Source organism: Stegastes partitus, unplaced genomic scaffold, assembly GCF_000690725.1.
Source record: "Stegastes partitus isolate 25-593 unplaced genomic scaffold, Stegastes_partitus-1.0.2 Scaffold463, whole genome shotgun sequence".
Taxonomy (NCBI): Eukaryota; Metazoa; Chordata; class Actinopteri; family Pomacentridae; genus Stegastes; species Stegastes partitus.
The window spans coordinates 156,825-178,095 of NW_007578194.1; the positions used below are offsets into that span (position 1 = coordinate 156,825).

Sequence of the window (21,271 nt, forward strand, 5' to 3'; positions counted from 1 at the left end):
GACTTGATGTAGTCCTGCTGGAAGTTTTGAAAACTCCGCCTCTTTTTGGAGCCAGCAGCTAGCGGACGTAGTGATATTGCAGGTTTTTGACACTTCTGGGTTGGCTTCATTTTTCAGGGCCGGTTGCTACGTCCATCTTTTATACAGTCTATGTTAGAGACAACCACCTTGCAGCCCGTTTTCACGAACAATAACTCAATTTTAGCAGCAGCCACTAATTATACCAACACTCGTCATTTCACATTAGAAAACAATAAAAAGCGTCCTGTTTACTTCTGTATGAAAACTGTAGTCCATATCATTACTTATAAAAATTACTGCATGTTTTCATGTAATAAATCTGCCCATGCTATCAGTGCAAAGTGTGTGACAATGGAACAGCAGCAGTAACTGACGGAAGCGTGAGAGAAGTCCATTGTCTGACCGAAACTATTACAATCTATCCGTCCCCTGTGTGTATTCTGTGTCTCTTTTGTTGACCCTACTGATTCTGTCCTGACTGATATTCCTACCGGTTCTCTGTAAAAATGTTTAATTTGGAAAATAATAGCGACGTGATATTGTTGGAAGTTTGCTTTTGGGGGAAGGCCCAAATGTAAATAGACTCGTAGGTGTTGACACGAATTTGCTGACACAAGTTTGCGTCCATCCTGGCCTTTTGCTGAGAGGGGACTTCCTATCTTCAGTGCTGCTTTTCCTGCCAAGACAACTGTTATCACTCCGGGGAGAAATAGGTACTTTCCCCCCCAGAGAATATGTACAAGCAAGCTTGTTAATTTAAAGAAGAAAATGCCCCAATGTGCACTTCATTTGGACGAGAACTTTTTTTTGAATAAATGTTTTCTTGTGAGGAATTTTTACACATTCTCATGACTGAAAGTTGTACCAAATATTTACTTCTTTTTGTCAGTTTATGGCTCGTTTGCATGTGCAATGTGAGTCTTGAGCACAACATTTTCAGCGTGCACACTTCCATTCTGCTCCCTTTGCAGTTTGGCCAGCAATTTGCCCGTTCAGCACAATGCATTGTGGGACACCGCTGCTTAATCCGAGGGTTAAAATTGAGTATACGTTCCCTGCAGCCATAACGAAGGCGCTGTCGTCACAGAGACCGGTGACACATCCCAATTACCCCTCTCTTTCTAAACCCGGCCAATCATTCCCACAACCCACCTTGTTAAAAGAAGAGGCGGAGGAGGGTGATGGAGGGATCTGACCTCGTGCACGTCTGTCTGTGTGTGTGTGTGTGTGTGTGTGTGTGTTGATTGGGGGTGGTCATGTGCTGACGGGAGATACGCAACATCACACATGCAAAGGAGAGCTCAAGGCGGCAGATCACATGCTCGTGCACAAATCCACAGCCTCACAGAGAGAGAGAGAGAGAGAGCAGCCCTGCAGCGGATGATTTAGGAGCCGGCTGGAGCAATCAATATTTTAGCAGATATAAAATCCAGAATCGCCATCCAAGGTGTATTTAAAATGATGTGAATCTGGGCAGTAGAATAAGCGCAGTGTATATCGTCAGTCGCTCTGTATAAAACTGAGTGTGTGCGCCTTTGTATGTCTGTGAGGGCAGAAAAAGCAAGAATTTATCAATATGACGGCTAATCTAGCGTCTACTATTTTTAACCGCTGAGTTAAAAAAAAAAAAAAAAAAAAACCCGCTACAATCTGAGCCTTCAATAAATGTATTAAATACCTGAAAAAAAGTTAGTTTCATGTCTGAAGTGGATGCATATTCATGCCTAAAGAAGCAACATGCAAATGTGGGAGCAAATATATTCCTATTAACACATCCAGCAGACAGAGAGCAACATTAGCATTCACTGTAAGTATTTCTACTTCCTACACAATGACCATAAGCCCAATTTTCAGATTTTTTTTCGTCCACTCACGAGAGAACCACCCACTGGCTCGTGTTGTTCAATGCGCTGGGTTTTAATGGCTATTTTTGCTGGAAACATGTGCCTGCTGTGCAGATGGGGAATGGCAAGGTTGAATAAAAGCAGTGTTAAGTCATGGGTCATAACCTTCCCACCCTCACCCTGAAAAGAAAAGGAAAAGCCAATGTGTTAAGAGGTGCTAAAACGCTCTGTAAACTGAAGGGAACTGCAGAGTCAGATGATAATCCTTTGTGGGTTTGTAACTACAAGAAACCCTTTTCACACGTAGCCATTGTTGATGTGGAATTACTGAGTAGTGCAACTTTTAAGTTTGAAAAGCATCTTTATTTTTATATGAGCACCTCTCTGGTCATTGATTGAACCATTAAAAACTCATCTCTGAACGTAAGACATTTAAGTTTCTGTCTGAAAATAATCCCCGCTCTGTCTGAAAAATGTCTCAGATGTAACTCGTGCTTCTTCTAGCATGTGCACATCAGATTGCCTCTCTCTCCGCCCTGCCCTCATGGCAGCTCAAGCACACCAGCTCACCTGGGACAACAGTACTACAGTACTGCACAGTGGCAAGATGTAATATTGGAGTAATTCAGCCAAACATGTTCAAACTGAAAGCAAATTCGGTAGAGCTGTCTTGATACAGAAAGCTCCCACCTTGCAACAGGATTAGTTTCTCAGGTTTGTTGTGAAATTAGTGTTTTTTTAATCTTATGTTATCTCCTGTATTTTATTATCTACTTTTTGAAGCACATTGAAACTTAGAACTTGGCTTCAGAGTGATGCTATACGTGCTGTTGCTTCTCATGGAATGATTGTGACAATGTGATTTATTCTTGATAGATAAAGTGCATATCTTCTCAAAACTTTATTGATATCACAATATACATGCAACACATATCAGAGTAAACATTAAACCACAATTAACTTTTACAAACTGTGGATTCAGGCTTAAACTAAATTGGGGGTATTGAACAATAGGATTAAAGGTTTTGTTTCAATTTTTCAACAACAGGAAACACATATTCGAGGGGATTTCATGCATAAGAATGTCCAATATTGCTCTTTCAAATGTCCCTCAGTCACTCATATTGAGTCTAGCCACCCCTGACACAGATCAATATGTTAAGACATGGTGGCGTTCAGTCCACCAGCTTGTTGATGGTGTCAGTGGGCAGGACGTCCCAGTCTTCAGTCAGATCCTGAATTGGTTTCACCTGCTAACTGGGACTCACTATGTAACCAGTGCACCTGGTCAGAAGTGATGGAATGTGTCTGAAAACAAAAGTTATTCCAACTTTATGGGCAACTGTGTCTACAAAGTTATTTTACTTATTTAATCAGGCCTGCCCACTTCAAAACAGACTGAAATGTCTTGCATGAAGTAAACAAAACGCCTCAAACAGGCTGAAAATATTCTAGACTGTGACTGAACTGAAAATGTCTTTATTTTATTCGCTTCAAATTTATTCTGTTCCTCACGTAAAGCTTTTTACTTTATATGTACCCGGCTTCCTGCCATTACAACAAGGGAAAAACCTGCATTTCTCAGTTGTAATGTAGCCGGCTGCACTACCCGCCCTGTCCTGTTGCATCTCTGTGTAACCAGCAGTAAGTGGCTCCGAGGTGCTTATGACTGGTCAGGTTTTACTGGGCAAACATGGTTATTAGCCGGCTACATGAGGAGACCTGGGCCCTCGTCTGAAACATCTCCTGCACTTTAGCTGTGGGTAACACAGACCTCATGTGGTCTAATTAGTCACTGTGGGGTTTTTTACTACAGTAACACAACACCTGATGCGTATGCGCTGCGTGTCCGTGTGTGTGTTTTGCTATTCTTCCTTATTAAATTTTCTCAGTCTCATTTCCGAGGTGCATAATGTAGCTTTGGATGTAGCGCGACGGCGGCTGTTCACTTAAGTGTTGTTGAAGCACGTGGGGAATTACGGGGTAAAGGAATAGACACTATCAGCGGAAAGACTTCACGGGTTCATGTTTGAATGTATTCTTGTCTTGTGTTTTCACTCTGCTGTGTTAAGGTGTGAGGAAACTCTCAATTCTCAAGGCCCAGTGTGTTGAATAATGTGACAGGATTGTGTGTGTGTGTGTGCCAGTAATACACTCAGCTGGAAGTCCCGTCCAAGCACTACTTTTCTTTTCTTTCCAGACAAATGCATCACTTGAAGAACATATAGTTTCTCATTTTACATTCGGCGCAGACATAATTCATTCATTCATTCATTCATTCAAAAAAAAAAGAAGGAACCGTAGTGACGGCTGTCGCAGAAATAATCAAAACGAAGGCACCGCATCTCCTCTGAATATTAATCCATCACTTAAGGATCCCTGCAGTGCATTCCATTGATTTGTTTGCTGTTGTGATGTGAGCAATGGATGATTGAATTGTGCTGAACCGGCGTTTCTTTACGCTTTTCTATTAGGCCGATATTTTGACATGGAGGAGCGGAGGATGGGGGGGTGGTTTGGATCATTACCCATCTTAACCACAAACGGCCATAAACAAGACAGAAACGTGGCCCGGATGAGTAATTTACAGCCGCAATCTCATCAGACATAAATCCTTATCTCTTGCCAACATATTGACAGTCAGAGGATAAACAATTTATCAGCCATTTGAATAAGTCATTTCCCCCCAGCTCTATTTTTGTGATATTTACAAATGTAACCTCCCTCCGCTCGTTCTGTATGCTCACGTCGTCTTCTCTCCTTCCTATCTTTTTGCCCCTAAACAGAAACCTGAGCAACAACAAGATCTCGCTGCTGAGGAACGGCTCCTTCTATGGCTTGGCTGCCCTGGAAAAGCTGTGAGTACTTAAATCAAGCTCTCTTTACTGTTTTGTCCTCCCCAGAGTCCTAGTAGCTGTCATCACAGGACCAGTGTTCCGCTGTAGCTGGGAAAAAAAGAAGGCAAACAGGGACACGAGGAGATCCTTGTCAGGGTTTACTCTGCAGGAGGGTCGCCATTGGGTTGTTTTGGTTTTTTTTTTACCTTCCAGCCCTTGTGCTTAACCTCGATTGCCACAGCAAATGTCTTAAAAGGGGGTAATATATAGCATCATATAAAAGAGGAGTGATGCAGTGCCGGATCAGGCGGCTCTGACAGCGTGACTGACTGCGCCGAGTCCATGTCAATGAATCTCGCGCCGTGTGCAGCGTCCCAGAGGGCTGTATTCATGCAGCCTGATGATGAGCTCTGTGATGGCGCTTCTCCTCCCCCCGACTCCACCCGCCCTGAGGTCAACTATTGATTGCTTTCACCTCCGTCCAGCCCAGTGATCACTGCCTTTCTACCTGATGGTGACACTGACATTGGCTGGTGATGAGGAAATCACAGAGGGGGCTGAAATCACACAGAGCGGACGGCTTGATGATTCGCTGCCTTTCGCTCCCCAGATGCGTGCGCGCTTCACGTGGAAGCACACGCATTAAGCTCGCGCACGCTTCCAGCTACATCAGGGACCGCTGCGAATATTATTACAGTCAGTTTGGCCCCGTCTCTCTGACTACTTGACAGTTAGATTCAGATTGGAATAATGTCAGCGGAATAATTCTGCCCCTCTCGCAAGTCCCTTTTTTGGGTGGCCGACCTACAGCATGATGTCACCTGTCTCTCCGGGCCTTATTAGTGCCATTAAACCCTTTCTCCTCTCATCCCTCCAGCTCCACTGGATTGATGGAGAGATGATTGCAGGGCTTTTAAGGACATTCAGCCACAGGTTTGTCGTGGCTGACCTTTCGGAGCAGCAGTTTTGCGCGGCCTTATCCCTTCCTTCACCTCTCTCCCCGGGTACGGCCCGTCCGTCCGTCCTGCCACATGCAGCATTTGGCAGAAATATGCCCGTCGCTTGCTGTCGATGCCAAGCCAGGTAGCCTCAGTGAGTTGAAAGTGGCGGCCAGCTGTTCTCTCGTCTGGCCCGGCAGACCGACTGCCTGCCTGCACGGCTGGCTGGCCGACTGGATCTGAGGGTTGTGGTGAATTGGCAGCTGATTGACAAGCTTAATAAGGCATGTGTATGTGTTTGCACCACTCCTGCTGCAGCTGCGGTCTCTATGTACTTCAACAAACGGACCTTTCGGAGCAGGAAATGGTAATGCGGCGATCTCGGAACAAGTTACACAGCATATGATCTTATTTACCGCTGGTGGTATCTAGACATGCAAACTTTGTGTAATTTGTTCTGCCTCCAGACATTCTGCCCGTGTCGCAATATGGTGGAGGTAACAGGAATTTCATCGCTCACAGCAGGCTAAAGACACTTTTAAACAAGCGTCTGCAGCTCTCTGAAACTGTCTCTGGCACGGCTGCGCTTTGGGCTAAAAGCTGCAATCAGCATGCCAACATTTGCTCATTAGCACTTTACAAAAAGTACAGCTGAGTGTCATTTGTTTAGTAGATATTTAGTCAGAAACTGATAATGGGATGAAATAAAAATCCCACCTTATGACACTAGATGATGCCTCACCCAAATTTAGAACCAAATTTCACTGCAATCAGTTTAGTAGTTAAATATAATCTGCATAAAATGTCAAAACCACAGATGTCAACCTCGTGGTAGTGCTGGGGGTGGAAGCAACATCATCATGCTCCAGAGCAGAGCTGTAATCAATTAGTTGGCCAATATTGTATTAATCAGCAACTGTATTGACAACCAGTGACTTGGTGAGAGTATCATCTGTCAAAATGTTCTGCTTCCAGCTCTGCAAATGTAAGTATTGGCTGTTTTTTTTTCTTCTCTGTGACAATAAGATGAATATCTTTACTATATACAGCTGAAATCAGAAGTTTACATCCACTGTATAAAAAGACACATAACATTTATTCTCACTGTCTGGCATTAAATCAGAACAAGCTTTTCCTTTTTTTTTTTTTTTAGATCAGGTAGGATTACCAAAATTATTTATTTTTGCTAAATGCCAGAATAATTACAGAGATTTTATTTTATTTTTTTAAACTACTTTCTTCAAAGTCAGACATTTATATACACGTTTATATACACTAAGATGCCTTAAACCCAGATGATGATGTCATGGCTTTGGAAGCTTCTGATAGGTTAATTGACAACATCTGAGTTAATTGGAGGCACACCTGTGGATGTATTTTAAGGCACACCTCAAACACACCGCTTCCTTTTGTGACAGGAACAAACAGGAAAAGTTTTAATTTTATTTTCATTTTATTTATTTTTCCTTTATTTAACCAGGTAGGTTAATTGAGAACAGGTTCTCATTTACAATAACGACCCGGCCAACAGGCAGCACAGAGCAGAAAATACAATACATCCATAAGAAAAGAATACACAAACAAAACGTGACAATAGAAGTCTTTGAAGATAAAATACACTAAAAGCAGATACAGAATTCGATAAAAAGTTGCTTCACCATATTTTTAAAAGACGATACAGATACAAATACACTGAGTTTGATTGTTTTTTTTAACTGGTTCCAGTCGAGAGCTGCAGAAAACTGAAATGAATCGCGGCCAAAGACAGTGCGGGCTTTGGAGGTGGATGAGGTTGCGAAGTGAATGGTTGATGTGACGGGTGATGAGTAGTGAACGTAGGTATGCCGGAGTTTGACCTATGATAGTTTTATAAATGAACAAATACCAATGGGTTTGCCTGCGGGAGTGAAGAGAGGGCCAGTAAACTGTACAGAGGGCAGTGGTGAGTCATGAAGGGGGCACCAGTGACAAAACGGATGGCAGTGTGGTAGATGGTGTCCAGTTTATGGAGGAGGGATTTGGATGTGGATCTATAAAGTATGTCGCCGTAGTCAAAAATCGGAAGTACTGTCATTTTGACCAGGAGGTGTTTAGCGGATGTTAGCAGTTTAATGTCAGACAGTAAGAAAAAAAAAACCTTTTTATGTCGTGTATGTAAACTTCTGGTTTCAGCTGTATCTGGATAAAACATCTTGGGCTTTCGGAGACGTTGATCAACATCTTTTTCCATTTTCTGACAATTTATAGACTAAACAACTGAAAGTAGTCAACAGCTTAATCGACAGTAAAATTATTTCTGGTTCTAGCCTGTAATTAGTTGTAACTCTACTCTGGAGACGGTGAATGTGAGTTCAGAGTTTTGTTAATTATCTAATAGCTGTTAAAGTCTCGACCAAGTTAACAGTTAAATCAAAGGTCAGAGTGTGTAAAGCAGAAATCCTCCCACATCTTGTATTGAGGGAATATTTTAGCTAATCATCGTGGTTTTTATGTTCTTCAAAAAAACAAGCGCTTGATCAACTTTTGCTTTTGATTTTTTCCTTCATAGCCTGAGACAGAGTCCTCTTAATGGAGGGTCCCTGTATGTTGGATGATGGCCTGAATCCCCCCATATGGACACAAGCCCATTACCATCAGCCAAACCGGGTCCCACGGGACCAAAGCAGAAACAAAGCCCATCACTGTTCTCTGGTCGGGACACTGAAGCGTTCTGCCGCTTCATCATGGGTTCCCACCGCTGAAGGCCTCACTGTGTGAAGGCAGGGCCTGTGTGAGACGGGCAGAGTTTTCAGCTCCCGTACTGATTACGCCACATGAATTTCAAAGCTGTGGTCGGACAGAATTTTATTTATTCTTTTAATAGAAAGATTGAACTAAAAATACACTTTATTACACAAATGAAGTTCTTATTGGATCTGCGTAAAATATGCTTTAACAGTCGCATCTGGACAGTCAGGATACCTTGTTAGACTTTAAATGCTTTCCACACGGATGATAAAACAAGAAGGATTTTAGTTTTGCACAATCAAACAATAGCTATAAAATACACATTCAGCTCAGAGTTGTGTATTAGACTTACATTTGTTCACGCTACTTTAAACACATTCTGATGTGCTCAAAGCATGTTGTTTGTTATCGGCCGCGGAGACAAAGCATCTTTACAGTAGCGCTTATTTTTATAGATGCGACAGTGGGTTTGACAGTAGATTTATCCTGAGCAGACTGTCTAAATGTTTTTTTATTCACTGCGAGCGGAGGGTCAATTTTTTCGTCTACTTGACCAAACCTTATTTGTCTAGCCCGAGGTGCTTGGAGGCTGAACGGACCGAGCGGACCTCCACTGAGACGACATCAGAATTCAGAGAGGCGTCCGCAATTGCTCATTCTGAAAAGTAGATGTCAGAGGTGCGAGGAGGCGTCCTTTAAAAAGTTTCGCAACTCCTGTTGTTCCCAGTGACGAAGTGACGTTTATTCCGTCTTCCTGGTGAAGGCGTCTCCTTGGGAGGTGATTGATGAGGGAGTGGCTGATCGCTGAAGGACACATCCTCCAGCTGGTTGTGCATAAGAATGTCGAGATATGTGAGAGTGGAGTGCAGGTGGGAAATGCTCAACGATTATGTGATCATAAACCAGAGTGACCCTGAGGTTATCCTGAGCGGGTCAGAGGTCGGAGGTGAGGGGCAGCAGGAGAAAAAAAAAAAACGAGAGTATTATTGGTTTGGTCAATAAAGCTTGATTAAAGCAAGAATCTGAGATTTTAATACATATCAGAATGTCACTTTGTCAATATTCTTATATCATGATGTCTTTGTGGAAATTAATGAAGGCCTCGCTGAGCTACCTAATTACTACAAATTAAATGTGATATTTTTTATTTTTGTTTTTTGCTGTAGTATTAAAGTTATAGTCCATTTCATTTTACTGATATTGACAAGCACACATCATTTTCTTTTTGAATAGATTAATTCAACTGATTAAACTCCCCTTTCAGTTAGATTAAACTCTAATTTTTTTATAAAATGAACAGTCCCATCTGTACTTGTTCTGTTTTGGCCTCTGCTCTGGTTTACGTCGGAGAGCATTTATTTAGAACTTCATCCAAAGGTGACCTCAGGTTTGCTGTTGGCTCTCGCTACATTTCTTTTATCACACAAAACCACCACTGTTTATTTCCCCCCCTCCGTCTCTGTTTACCTAAGGTAAGACGAAGCCTTAAATGGATCAAAGCATCTTCTTGAAATATGAATGGTTTTATTGTTATTTTAAAAGAGATCATTGCCGGGTCACAGCCGAGGCGAAACATGTGAGCGCCATGGGTGTGACCGATTCGCTAACCAAGTTTGGAGAAAAACAGAGGGAACGCATTCGTCTTCTGTCTCTCCTCGGTTTCACGGCCGTTAATCACAATTAAAACAAGTCGCAGACGACGAAGCCTGAAAACTAAACCGCAGTTTAATAGAAACGTGTATAATATTTATTTCCAGCTTGGCGGTTGTTTCTTGTTTTGTTGTGTTATGCTATTTAAAAAAAAAAAAAAAAATAGCAAGAGAGCAAGAGGGCCTGCATCAAAAGCAGCTCTTAGAAGAATTTTCTTCACACTCTCCTTGACCTTTTGCTTTGTTCTGATAGAAATAACGCACACTGATGAGAGCAGCAGTTCCAAAATAGGATACATTTGCGGAGCTGTTAACAAAGAAATCTCCCCTCACAGTTCAGGGACTCTTACAGCGTTCTCTCTCCATCTGCTGTAAAGTCGCCTCTGTTGGTTTTGTGACTGTATTAATTTCGCTGAAACGAAGATGTCTTTGTGTAGCTTGTTATTATTTTTTTTGTGCTCCTGTTCTCCTATGGCAGAAGTGGATCACAGCAAATATTTTAGAGGCGCTGCTCGTCCACCCACTAGGAATGAATTGCACAGTTTGAGAAACCTTTTTAGGTGTTTTCTTACACGTCGCTTTTTAAAAATCCATCCATCCATTATCTATACACCGCTTAATCCTCACTAGGGTCGCGGGGGGGCTGGAGCCTATCCCAGCTGACTTAGGGAGAAGGCAGGGGACACCCTGGACAGGTCACCAGTCTATCACAGGGCTACACTTAGAGACAGACAACCAAGCACACTCACATTCACACCTACGGACAATTTAGAATCAACAATTAACCTCAACATGTTTTTGGACTGTGTGGGAGGAAGCTGGAGAACCCGGAGAGAACCCACGCTGCACGGGGAGAACATGCAAACTCCACGCAGAAAGATTCCGGTGCCCCCACCGGGACGCGAACCGGCGACCTTCTTGCTGCGAGGCAACAGTGCTACCAACTGCAGCGCTTTTTAAAAATAATCTGCTAAAACAAATACCTTCGCAATTTATGCGAATCATCACCGGGTTTACATTGACGACTGGTGACGCTTTCAAACAGGACGTCTGATTGTGTCGTGCGTCGAGCCAAGACGGCTGAATAATTAATCTGTGCCCACAGGCCGTGTGCTGCTTAATGTATGTAAAACGTTCATAATGCAAACACACACGAGGAGGTCCGGTGCCGTTTGATGCTGTAGCAGTGGCAGCTACAAGCCCGTCACAATGCATGCAGATCCCCGCTGTTTAATTGGACTGAAATGCTCGACTGTCCGTGTGTTTTTTTTTCCCCCTTCGTGCTAAGCTTTCAACACATATTTATTTACAATCGAGTAGGTGTTATCTGTCTCGGCGAGTGTTTGTTGTAATGCAGAGTGTGTGTAGCCGGGCCGTCCCTCAAAGCATCTGCAAACTGACACATGAATATTTCATATGTGAATGAATGATTTTAATAAACAGTCCACATTATCATCAGAGCTGATGCCAGCATATGTTACGTCTAGTCAGGTCAGTGACAGCCTGTTAGAGTCTTCCTGGAAGGGCGTTATACTGTTGACATGCTGATGTTCATTGGATATTAATAACTGAAGTTCACCATTATAGTTTAGCTTGATGACATGCTAGCATTTCGTTAGCCTCATAGCATAATTGCCTAAGTCATTTTTTGGTCAAATTGAGATATTTGCCTAACTTTACTCTCCTATCACTTCTGCATCATCCTGTCTTTCTACCTATGTCATTGGCCAATCACATCTGGTTGAATGTACTGTTAAAAAATCAATAATAAATACCAATGTCATTTCTAAAAATTGTGTTTTTTCTCATTTCCCAAAAACATGAAAATATGACTTAGGCAAGTATGCCATGAGGCTAACAATTTGCTAATTAGCATTAAGCACAAGTACAGCATAGGTTGATGGGAATGTCATGAGGTTTGAAGGTAAATGGTCATAAGACGAAGTATTTAACAAATTAAAATCGGATGTGGTCAGACCAAAGTTGTTGCAATTCATTAGTGTACAAATTTATGGCTATTAATTCAGTAATTGTTGAGTCATTTAACGCAAAATCACAAAGTCATGATGACACCGTAGGAAATAGGATTTATTCTCTGGGCACCTTGAACATGTGTGTCCAATTCCACCGCAATCCATCTAATAGTTGAGATATTTTAGGAAAAACAAAGATGTCAAACTCAAGGTGGCACCAGAAATTCAGGGAATCGCCAAAGTAAGTAGGCTACAGCTCCTGGTGACCGTACGTATGTATACACGGTGAGATTACAAAGTTCAGAAATGGTTTAAATAAAAATCACAAACTGTACCTGATTTAAATTTGGCTGCCATCCCTCCCAGAAAACATGCATAATTCCTGCACTGCGTCCCAACAGTACATTTGGAACACCCACATGCCATAATGCCTTAGGTTGGGTTGTCCTTGACAGTCCAACCCGGGGGAATAATTCCTAGTTTACAACCACATGTTTGTTAAAGAAAACAACCAGCATCCTCCAGTTTTGGAAACTGTGGGTTCTTCCACTGTGAAAACTGCTGTTTCTTCTCTCGCTAGTAGCCGCAGACTGCTCAGGACACAGGATGGGGTGGTTTCTTCTCTGCTCCAGTTGAGGTCCATGGAGAAATCCGAAAAGGGCACCTACCAGGGGGCGCAAATACATGTGTGGCTGTTGATAGCACAATATCCACACAGTCTGAGATGGTTACTGCTCGTACATGTTGCACATGCTTGACTGTGGCCCAGAACTTAGTCATCCCAACACTTACAACATCTCATGGAAACCCATTGAAAAGTTGCTGAGATGCATCACCACATAGGGACACACTGACATTTTAAGATCACGTGCACTGAAAACAAACCAAAAACAAAAAAAACAACAGAGCTATTCAGTGAACAATAATCAAAAAATGTAACCTAGTTCTTTGGACACACAGCCTTTGTTGTTGTAGCCCCCCCTCTCTCTTCTGTCTGCATTTCTACTGCAGCGATCAAATAAAAGCAAAAATGCCAAAAATAATACAACAATATTGGAAAAAGCAGGAAATCCTCAGAGTAGAGGAGCTGGACCAGGAAGATAGTTGGCATTTTTTGTGGATTAACTAACTGAAACAATTAAAGCCGGGGTAGGCAGTGCTTTTTTTAAAAGCATCATTGGGTGTAAATTCCACACTATCCTCTCAGCATATTGTAAGCCAAATGATCTGAGAAGATGTTAGACTTCTGCACCTCTTTTTGAGTGTGTTTGTAGGCTTTAGAAATGATTAGGGTTTTTCATCCTGATTAGGTGAGATAAGATAAAGTCAGTGGATGATGGGCACAATGTGATGATGGGCTTTGAATCCCATGTGAAGCCAAAAATAAATGTTGATCTTTAGCTTGACTGTGCTTATAGGACACAGAGGGAAGAAGAAGGAGCTGTAGGAGGAGGATCTTTGTTTGTTTGTTTGTTTGTTTTTGCCTCTTCCAACTTCATGCCTACTGTAGCTTTAAATAATCCTCAAAGTTCCTCTGTTGGCCGGCGAACTGTTTCACCTTAACTCTGCCTTTTCTTGTCTGTAATCTCTCGTGTGGGAGTGCAGCATCTTCACCGTCCCGTTGTGTTTATTAACCCTCGGGTCCTTGTTGTTTACTGAAAACAAGGTGCCTTTACACGCCACACGTGCTGCTCTACACCGTCGGGGAAATATGATGCAAGTTATACAAATGAATGCGTGTCACCGTTTCATTTTATTAAGTGGGCATACAATCAAATAACTCACGCGGCATCACTTTCCATTTGGACGGGTGCCCGAGTGGCAACCAGCAGTTTTATTCGCTTGCTTACTTCATGTAGTGTTTGACCTTTAGGGAATCTGATGGCATTCTGATAATCACATCAGCGTTGAGATTTATTTCATGAGACTGTACATGATTAAATGTTTGCTATCAAAGGCAGAGCTCCGTCTAGACGCTGCGCCTCGAGCGTGTGAGTGTGTGGTCCGGTCAGTTTGTGCGAGCATATGTGTGCGCACACCTCCGTATCAGTGCGACGGTGATCTTCATTTAGATTCAGGAGGAAATCTGCCCATTAGTGTCACACAGTGAACAGGCTGCTATCCTCGGGGTCACATGGCTCGGGAGAAATTGAGCAGGCTAAGGTATACAGCGCAGTTTAAATTAATTGGGAGGCACTTCAGTAGCTTTTCAAACATTAACCACAAATGGTGGAGTTTATACTGCGGGCTGCTACTGCTCCTCAAACATCCAGGACCGGGGGAGTAGAAAATGGTTATTGTTTAAACATTCATCTCATTTGAGCTGCTCCAGCTGTATCTACAGCGGATATGTGGGGCAAGTCTCCCCAAGGTAGTTATCATTTGTTTGTATGTGTGTGTGTGTGTGTACCATAAATACTCAAACAGTGGCCGGGGCTTTTGTTTACTTCAACTGAGGAGAGAGGCAGGCCTTTATTTGAGACAGGCTAATACATTTTATTTCCTCTTAAGCGTACTCTTTGACTATATTTAATAAAGTGGATCCGGTTTTCTGATTTGCCTCCCTTTGCAGTTTTAATATGTTGCTGCTGTATCTTGCTCCTGCACATTCAGGACTTTTCACAAAGAGCTTTCCACTAAAAGCCCCATTTCCTTCCCTGGAAAGCCTTCATTGTGAAACTTAGTGAGTGTGTACACAAGAAAGTGCAGAGCTTCATTTACAGGTCCGGCTACATAATCAGAGTGAGTGTGGAGCGCTTCTGAATGGAGTGTTGATGCACTAATGGAAGCAACGCTGTGGAATTATGCTGAGTTTACAATACTATATTTCCGGTGACTTTATTTGTGTGGCCTTTAAGTAAGTGCTAGATTTTATCTGAGTATTCGCTTGTCTTGATCTGTTACATGTGTCAGGATGTGCTTTTGAAAACAGCTCCTCTGTCAATTGTTTGCAATGTGTCTGACATGTTGAAGCTGCATGTCCGTGTCAGCTTGTTTCCTAACAGGTGGGTTGCAGCCCACAGACGGACCCTTGCTCCACTGTCGGTGGATCTTGGATGAGTAACAAGCATATGGATCCACTTTGCTGTGCAGGAAGAAAAAGTTGTTGGTCATGTGCTGCTGCTGCTGCTGCTGCTGCTGTCCTCCTGCCTGCACGAAGCCGAGACAGAACAGAAATGAGCTCACGCTTTAAAATGGCTAAATGCAAATGTGATATGGAGCGTTTTACTTATGCAAAAAAAAAATCACTACAGTGTGCGCCGTGTGTGGGCAGTAAAATATTGGCCTGGTGTCTCTATTATTCTATGAAAAAATGACCAGGCTTTAGTTTATGGAAGCAGTTTCAGAATCTTGAGTCTGTTCTGTGTGTAGCTCCTTCTAGCACCAGTGGTTTTGCAGCTTAGGTAAACTGGCAGCTCAAAAGTGCCCCTTGATGGCTATCTGTCCCAGTCTGTCTGGCTCGTGATCAGTCCAGGTGTAGCTTCACTCAGTGTGTCCTCAGATTGCCTCCTGCTTCCCTAGATAACCCTAAATAGGATGGATGGAAACGCACCTACAAGGATGTTAACGAACTGATACATAGACCTCAAGTTACTGTAACGACTGAGAAGAAATGTGGATCCCAGACCCACTGATGTATGGGATCTGAGAACTTGTAGAAGCTTCTTTGTTCAACCCTTAAAGCTCAATAGATGCACTTGGCGTCCAAATTCACGTGCCTTCTTCTCAGCTGAACTGAAGTGTTTCTTGCAGCACACATCAAATGAAACCACACAACTTGACCTTTGTGACAATGCCAGTCGCCTGCCTGTAACATGACGTACTGATAAGAAAAGATCATTTTGAATTTGCACGAGATTTATTCATAGTTACAACCTGCTCACGCCCGTGCGTCCGTCTCCGCGCCCATTACTCTGGTTTGAATTACTCATGAACATGTCATTGCATAGATATGCTAATATCAAGCTACATTAATATCTATGCAGTGATATGTTAATGTAATATCACAAGAAAGAGCAGAACCAGAGCTTTGAATGGGGACGGGGCAAACATCTGCCTGCTTTGCCACCTCTGAAAGTGTTGTATTCACTGAAGGGAACAGTTGAGTGAACATAACAATGACATTTATTTCTGTGAAGCACTGAGCACATACTTTTCCCAGTTTCCAAATTATACAGCACCCCACCATCATCATCGTTTTGATATCGACAGATTTCAGACAATCTGCGCCACACAGTTATGAAAACATGTCACTACTGCCAGACTTTTATGGTAAAACACACGAAAAAACAGAGAGAAATGTCATCATATCTAGTATTTTGCATTAGACAAACAACTAATATGAAAAGTGTTCTGAAAAAAAAAAAAACAAAAGCAAAAATAAAAGCCAGAAAATAGCCTGGGGCTCATAGGGTGCATATGGAAAAGGAACAGAGGGGAACAGAGAGGGGAAGATTTAAATGTCAAAATCAGAGTCATTATTGAATTTTCTCCAGAGTCCAAACAACCACAAAGAGTTCACAGCATCAGTGAGTGACAGTAGGAGGCTTCTGATGTGCTCTACAGCTGGATGCTAACACAGACTTCATCATATCATAGATCAGGGGTGTCGAACTCCGGTCCTCGAGGGCCGCAATCCTGCATGTTTTAGATGTTTCCCTCTTCCAACACACCTGATTCAAATGATCAGCTCATCATCAAGCTCTGCAGAAGCCTGATAGCGATCCTGATCATTTGAATCAGGTGTGTTGGAAGAGGGAAACATCTAAGACATGCAGGATTGCGGCCCTCGAGGACCAGAGTTCGACACCCCTGTCATAGATGCTTTGCAAATATTTCTTAGAGTTTGCTTTCTCCAGGTTTGAGCACCAGATGTTGTGGCGCTTACTGACATTACAAATGATGTGGAACAATTAATCGCAGAAAGGATGCAGAAAATGATGCAGAATTCACTTTCAAATAGTTTCCTCTGATTGTTGGGGGCTTTTGGCACACATCCTCTTGCATTATGTAGCAGACTCCACCCATCCTGAGGCTGTTAATGCCACACAGCCGTAATTTAGAGCGTTTATTTGCAGGTACTGGTGTTGGCTTGGATGTGATGACTATAAAAGGTGGTGCCTGCAATGCCACGGTTTGTTTTATGTGGCTTTAAAAATGACTTCATACAGGAAGCCACTAGAATAAACAAGGCTCCAGTTGGCACATTGCGCGACAACAAGGCTTCAGCGTAATGACAGAACAATTATTCTGTCAGTGAGTATTGTGACAGCCGTACATGGTAACACTCGGAGGGAACTCATGTGTATGAATACGTAGGAGCTTCATTCAGACATTCCAAACTGCACATCAGCTGTTTTCTTTTGTTTTATGGACCTAATGGGAATCCAAATGTCGACATAACTCTTTTACAGTAGCATGTTTGCCGTGCAGACTCCCCCCCCCCGACCTCTGCCCCTCGGTGGGGCAATCAGTCGATAAAGGTGGCAAGTTCTGAACGTTCAGCAAAAAATTCCGAGATGGCAGAGCAGCGAGCAGCGAGACGGTCGAGGATAAAAGGAGTTGCTGCAGGCACAGCGGATGACCTCCTGACCTCCAGCCTCCACCTGCTCTTTTGTAGCGTATCGGCCGTGATCAAAGACGACTTAAGATGAGAGCGGAGATGAGAGCCGACCCGACTGGACCAGGAGGTTAGTCTGTCAGGAAGCCGGCTTCAGATGCTCTTCCTCGCTGTGTGAACGACGAATCCAGGAGGACGTCCGCGGAAGGTCTCATTAGCGATGTTGAGAAGTCAGCAGAATGAAAAGATGCCGTACACAGGTGTGGAGGTCAAACCGAGCAGCTGATTTGTCGAAATGAAAAAAAAGGCATGTGGCATCTTTTTGGACTGGAGAAGAGTTTTGATGTGGCTACAGCCTGGTTGGAGGGTTGTTGGAGAGTGCAGACAAAGTGTGTGTGTGTGTGTGTGTGTGTGTGTGTTTACCATGGACTCAACAACAAGACACAGATCATTAACCTTAGATGGGAGTCATTTTTCTGCTGCTAATGATGGCTCATCCTCTGTATGAGTAACTAATGCTTTACATCGACCGAATTAACACCAGTTACTGTAGAACAACCACGACTGAGGCGGCGGCGGTGGTGGTGCAGACATCCAGAATCTCTAGAGAAAACCTGCATCAATGTACGGCTCCTATAAATCCCCCATTCCGTAGGCCGAGTTATTTAACGTCTGCTTTAATTAAGTGAGCGAGAACGCTACAAAACAGTCCCGCGTGTCAAATAAAAAGGAGCTCCGGCATTACTTTTATTTTCACTTTGGGACAATGACTGTGGGCTTTGATAGTCCTGTTGGTTTTGTTTTGTTTCTGTTGGCTGACCCTGATCTGCCCTGTGCGACTGTTAATTTACAAAAAAAAAAAAAAAAGGAAAGAAGTCGTCTGAGGGTGAGTTGAGGCACATTGTTGGAAAAAAAAAAAAAAAGGCACAACCCTTCTTCTCATTCTCATCACACTGGGACACACAGTGCAGAGTTAAAGGAAACCGGGGACACAATTTCAGGAAGTTTTCTTTGGCCTGCAGAGAAAAACCAGAGAGGAGATTTTTCTGAAATCCTTTTTTTAGTATCGTCAGAGGTTTCGGGGCAGGCGGAGGAGGGCGGGGGGGCGGACAAGGAGTTGCCTGGTCGAAACCGCAGCATGTGTGCCTCTGACTCTTGACTGGATGTGGTCTGGGGTCTCAAACATGCAGGAAACAGTCTGTGGCGCTCAGCTAACAGGTGCAAATTACCTCACTGTGCATTTCCCAGTGAGATAAATATACAAATTAGGGCAAGTTCTCTTATTTTTTGAATCCCTTGGTTTCTTGATTCCACTTGAAAACTGTATAACATGTCATAGATAGATAGATAGATAGATAGATAGATAGATAGATAGATAGATAGATAGATAGATAGATAGATAGATAGATAGATAGATTGTGCCGTATGTGACTCTTTCTCTCTGTCTCTCTTCTCCAGGGACCTGAAGAATAATTTGATAAGTACAGTGGAGCCCGGGGCGTTCCGTGGTCTACTGGCTCTGAGGAGACTGTAAGTATGATGAAGCCTTGTAATAGCCTTCTCCAGGGGACACGGGGAAAAGTCCTCTGGCTTTAGAGACGACGAGAGGGAGTGTTTCAAGTACAGAGTGAAGAGTAGACTGAAATGTTTAACTGAGGCAAAAGCGCTGAAAGTACTATTTCAGGCGTTGCTGAACTTTCTTTGCTCAAGCAAAGTTAACTCAGGACACGTTGTCCCGTTTAAGGCGGCGCCTTCCGTTACGCAGAAAGTTGTTAAGTACTTTCTATGTTCGTATTCTCGGGATAAGAACCACTGACTCCCTGTTGATGCTGCAGACAATATACAGACAATAACACAATAGCATCCATCCATCATCTATACACCGCTTAATCCTCACTAGGGTCGTGGGGGGCTGGAGTCTATCCCAGCTGACTCAGGGTGAAGGCAGGGGACACCCTGGACAGGTCACCAGTCTATCACAGGGCTACACTTAGAGACAGACAACCAAGCACACTCACATTCACACCTACGGACAATTTAGAATCACCAATTAACCTCAGCATGTTTTTGGACCTTGTGGGAGGAAGCCAACTGCACGGGGAGAACATGTAAACTCCACGCAGAAAGATTCCCCCCAACCTTCTTGCTGCGAGGCAACAGTGCTAGCCAACTGCACCTGCACCATCATTCTTGAGTTGGGACCCTTAAAGACATCAACGTTATGTTATTTCACTAAAATAAATGGAACTGAACTACTTTCAACAGAAGGCGACTGGAAGAGATCACACACTCGTTAGCATATTTACATCGTCATCCTGTCGTATTTTCATTCAGTCTATAGTGTCTGCTGATGCCACCCCCTTACATCTGGTTGCTTCTCTCCTGCTCTCTGTGCTCACGCATACTGATTTTAAAACAGCCGATAAAGCTGTTCACGTTTACTTTTCAGTTTCTGTAGTCAGACAACAGAATGAGAATGAAATAATGACGGAAACGCAGCAAATTAAGGCTACCTGTTGACCAGCAGTCACTTCCGAGTCACTTCCACACTTCTCCGTTGTAGTTAAATTACTCATATTATAGCCATAAGTCATCTGACAAAATCACCCATACACACACATTAATGCTACTGATTGTGATTTTAGCAATATGTCCATGTCATATGATGACTCAGAGAGAAACCTTAGAAGCAACAGAATGTCTTCTTCGTCCTTAGCACCACTATTTTTCAGATGCGATGGTTTGTCATGTTAGCCGATACAGTAAATTTCACATTGCTGATGGGGATGTTACGAAGAAGACATCAAGAGAGAAATAAATGGCATTTGCTGTTCTCTCCAAGTTTAACCGATCAGTCTTGTCTTGTCTAGTTTTAACCAGTCTGCTGTGAGAACCATATAGCAGCATTTTGTGGCTGGTCAGAAGTAGTGATCAGTCTGCAGCAGCAAACACAACATCAGTTCTATATCTACTGCAGGGTAGGTACTTCTGACCAATAGTCTGTCGTAAGTTTCTATCAAAAAATGTAAAAACAGACTCATTTCCTGAGGAAGTGATTATATGACGGGTGTTTTTCTGTTTCTAGAATCACGGCTGAATAACAAACTTTTGTAATTTTTGCTTTTTCTCTGTGGAGTTTTAGTAATTGTAACGGAAATTCCAGCAAACCTCCTTTAGTCCGCTGCTCGACCGCTACTGATGTTTTTAGTCTCGACACATGCAGATGAATGATGATGAGTAGAAGCGGATTCAGTCGGTCCCACTGACCATTTATTCTTCTTTGACACACAAGTCAAAATAAAGTAAAAACGCTTTAAATGAAAGAGTCTTTCAGAAGGCCTCGTTCCTTCGTGCAGCCACACGGTCAGACAACTGTTTGCCTTCCTCAGCCACACCTGATGCTGTGGCAGCTCCTTCTTAAGCCTTCTCCAGTGGGCTCCACCTCCAACTTCCTGAGTCAGGTGGAGCTAGACTCTCCGGCCTTCCTCTCGGTGGAGTTAAACACATCCATGACAACTCACTCCCCCACAAGCACACATGCACTCTCTCCCACTCACATCCACACACCAACGACAAGAAATAACATGAACACAGCTCAATGTGGCTCCTACAGGAATTTTCAGTTATAGTAGTGCTACATGTTGCACCGTCTTCAGTACAGGCAGCAAGTCAGATACAACTCTGCTTAAAGGAATGCTTTCGAGGGCTGCAAGGTGGCGCAG

At 43.1% G+C, this 21,271-nt stretch overlaps 1 protein-coding gene across 1 annotated transcript in view; it reads left to right on the forward strand.

The window, feature by feature from the left end:
- adgra1b (adhesion G protein-coupled receptor A1b) overlaps positions 1–21,271 on the forward strand; it is a 209,305-nt gene that overhangs the window by 14,223 nt on the left and 173,811 nt on the right. Inside the window, exons 2-3 of the mRNA XM_008286670.1 lie at positions 4,652–4,723; positions 19,008–19,079. Coding sequence (XP_008284892.1) covers positions 4,652–4,723; positions 19,008–19,079 — 144 coding nt within the window. The remainder of the gene's footprint in view (positions 1–4,651; positions 4,724–19,007; positions 19,080–21,271) is intronic.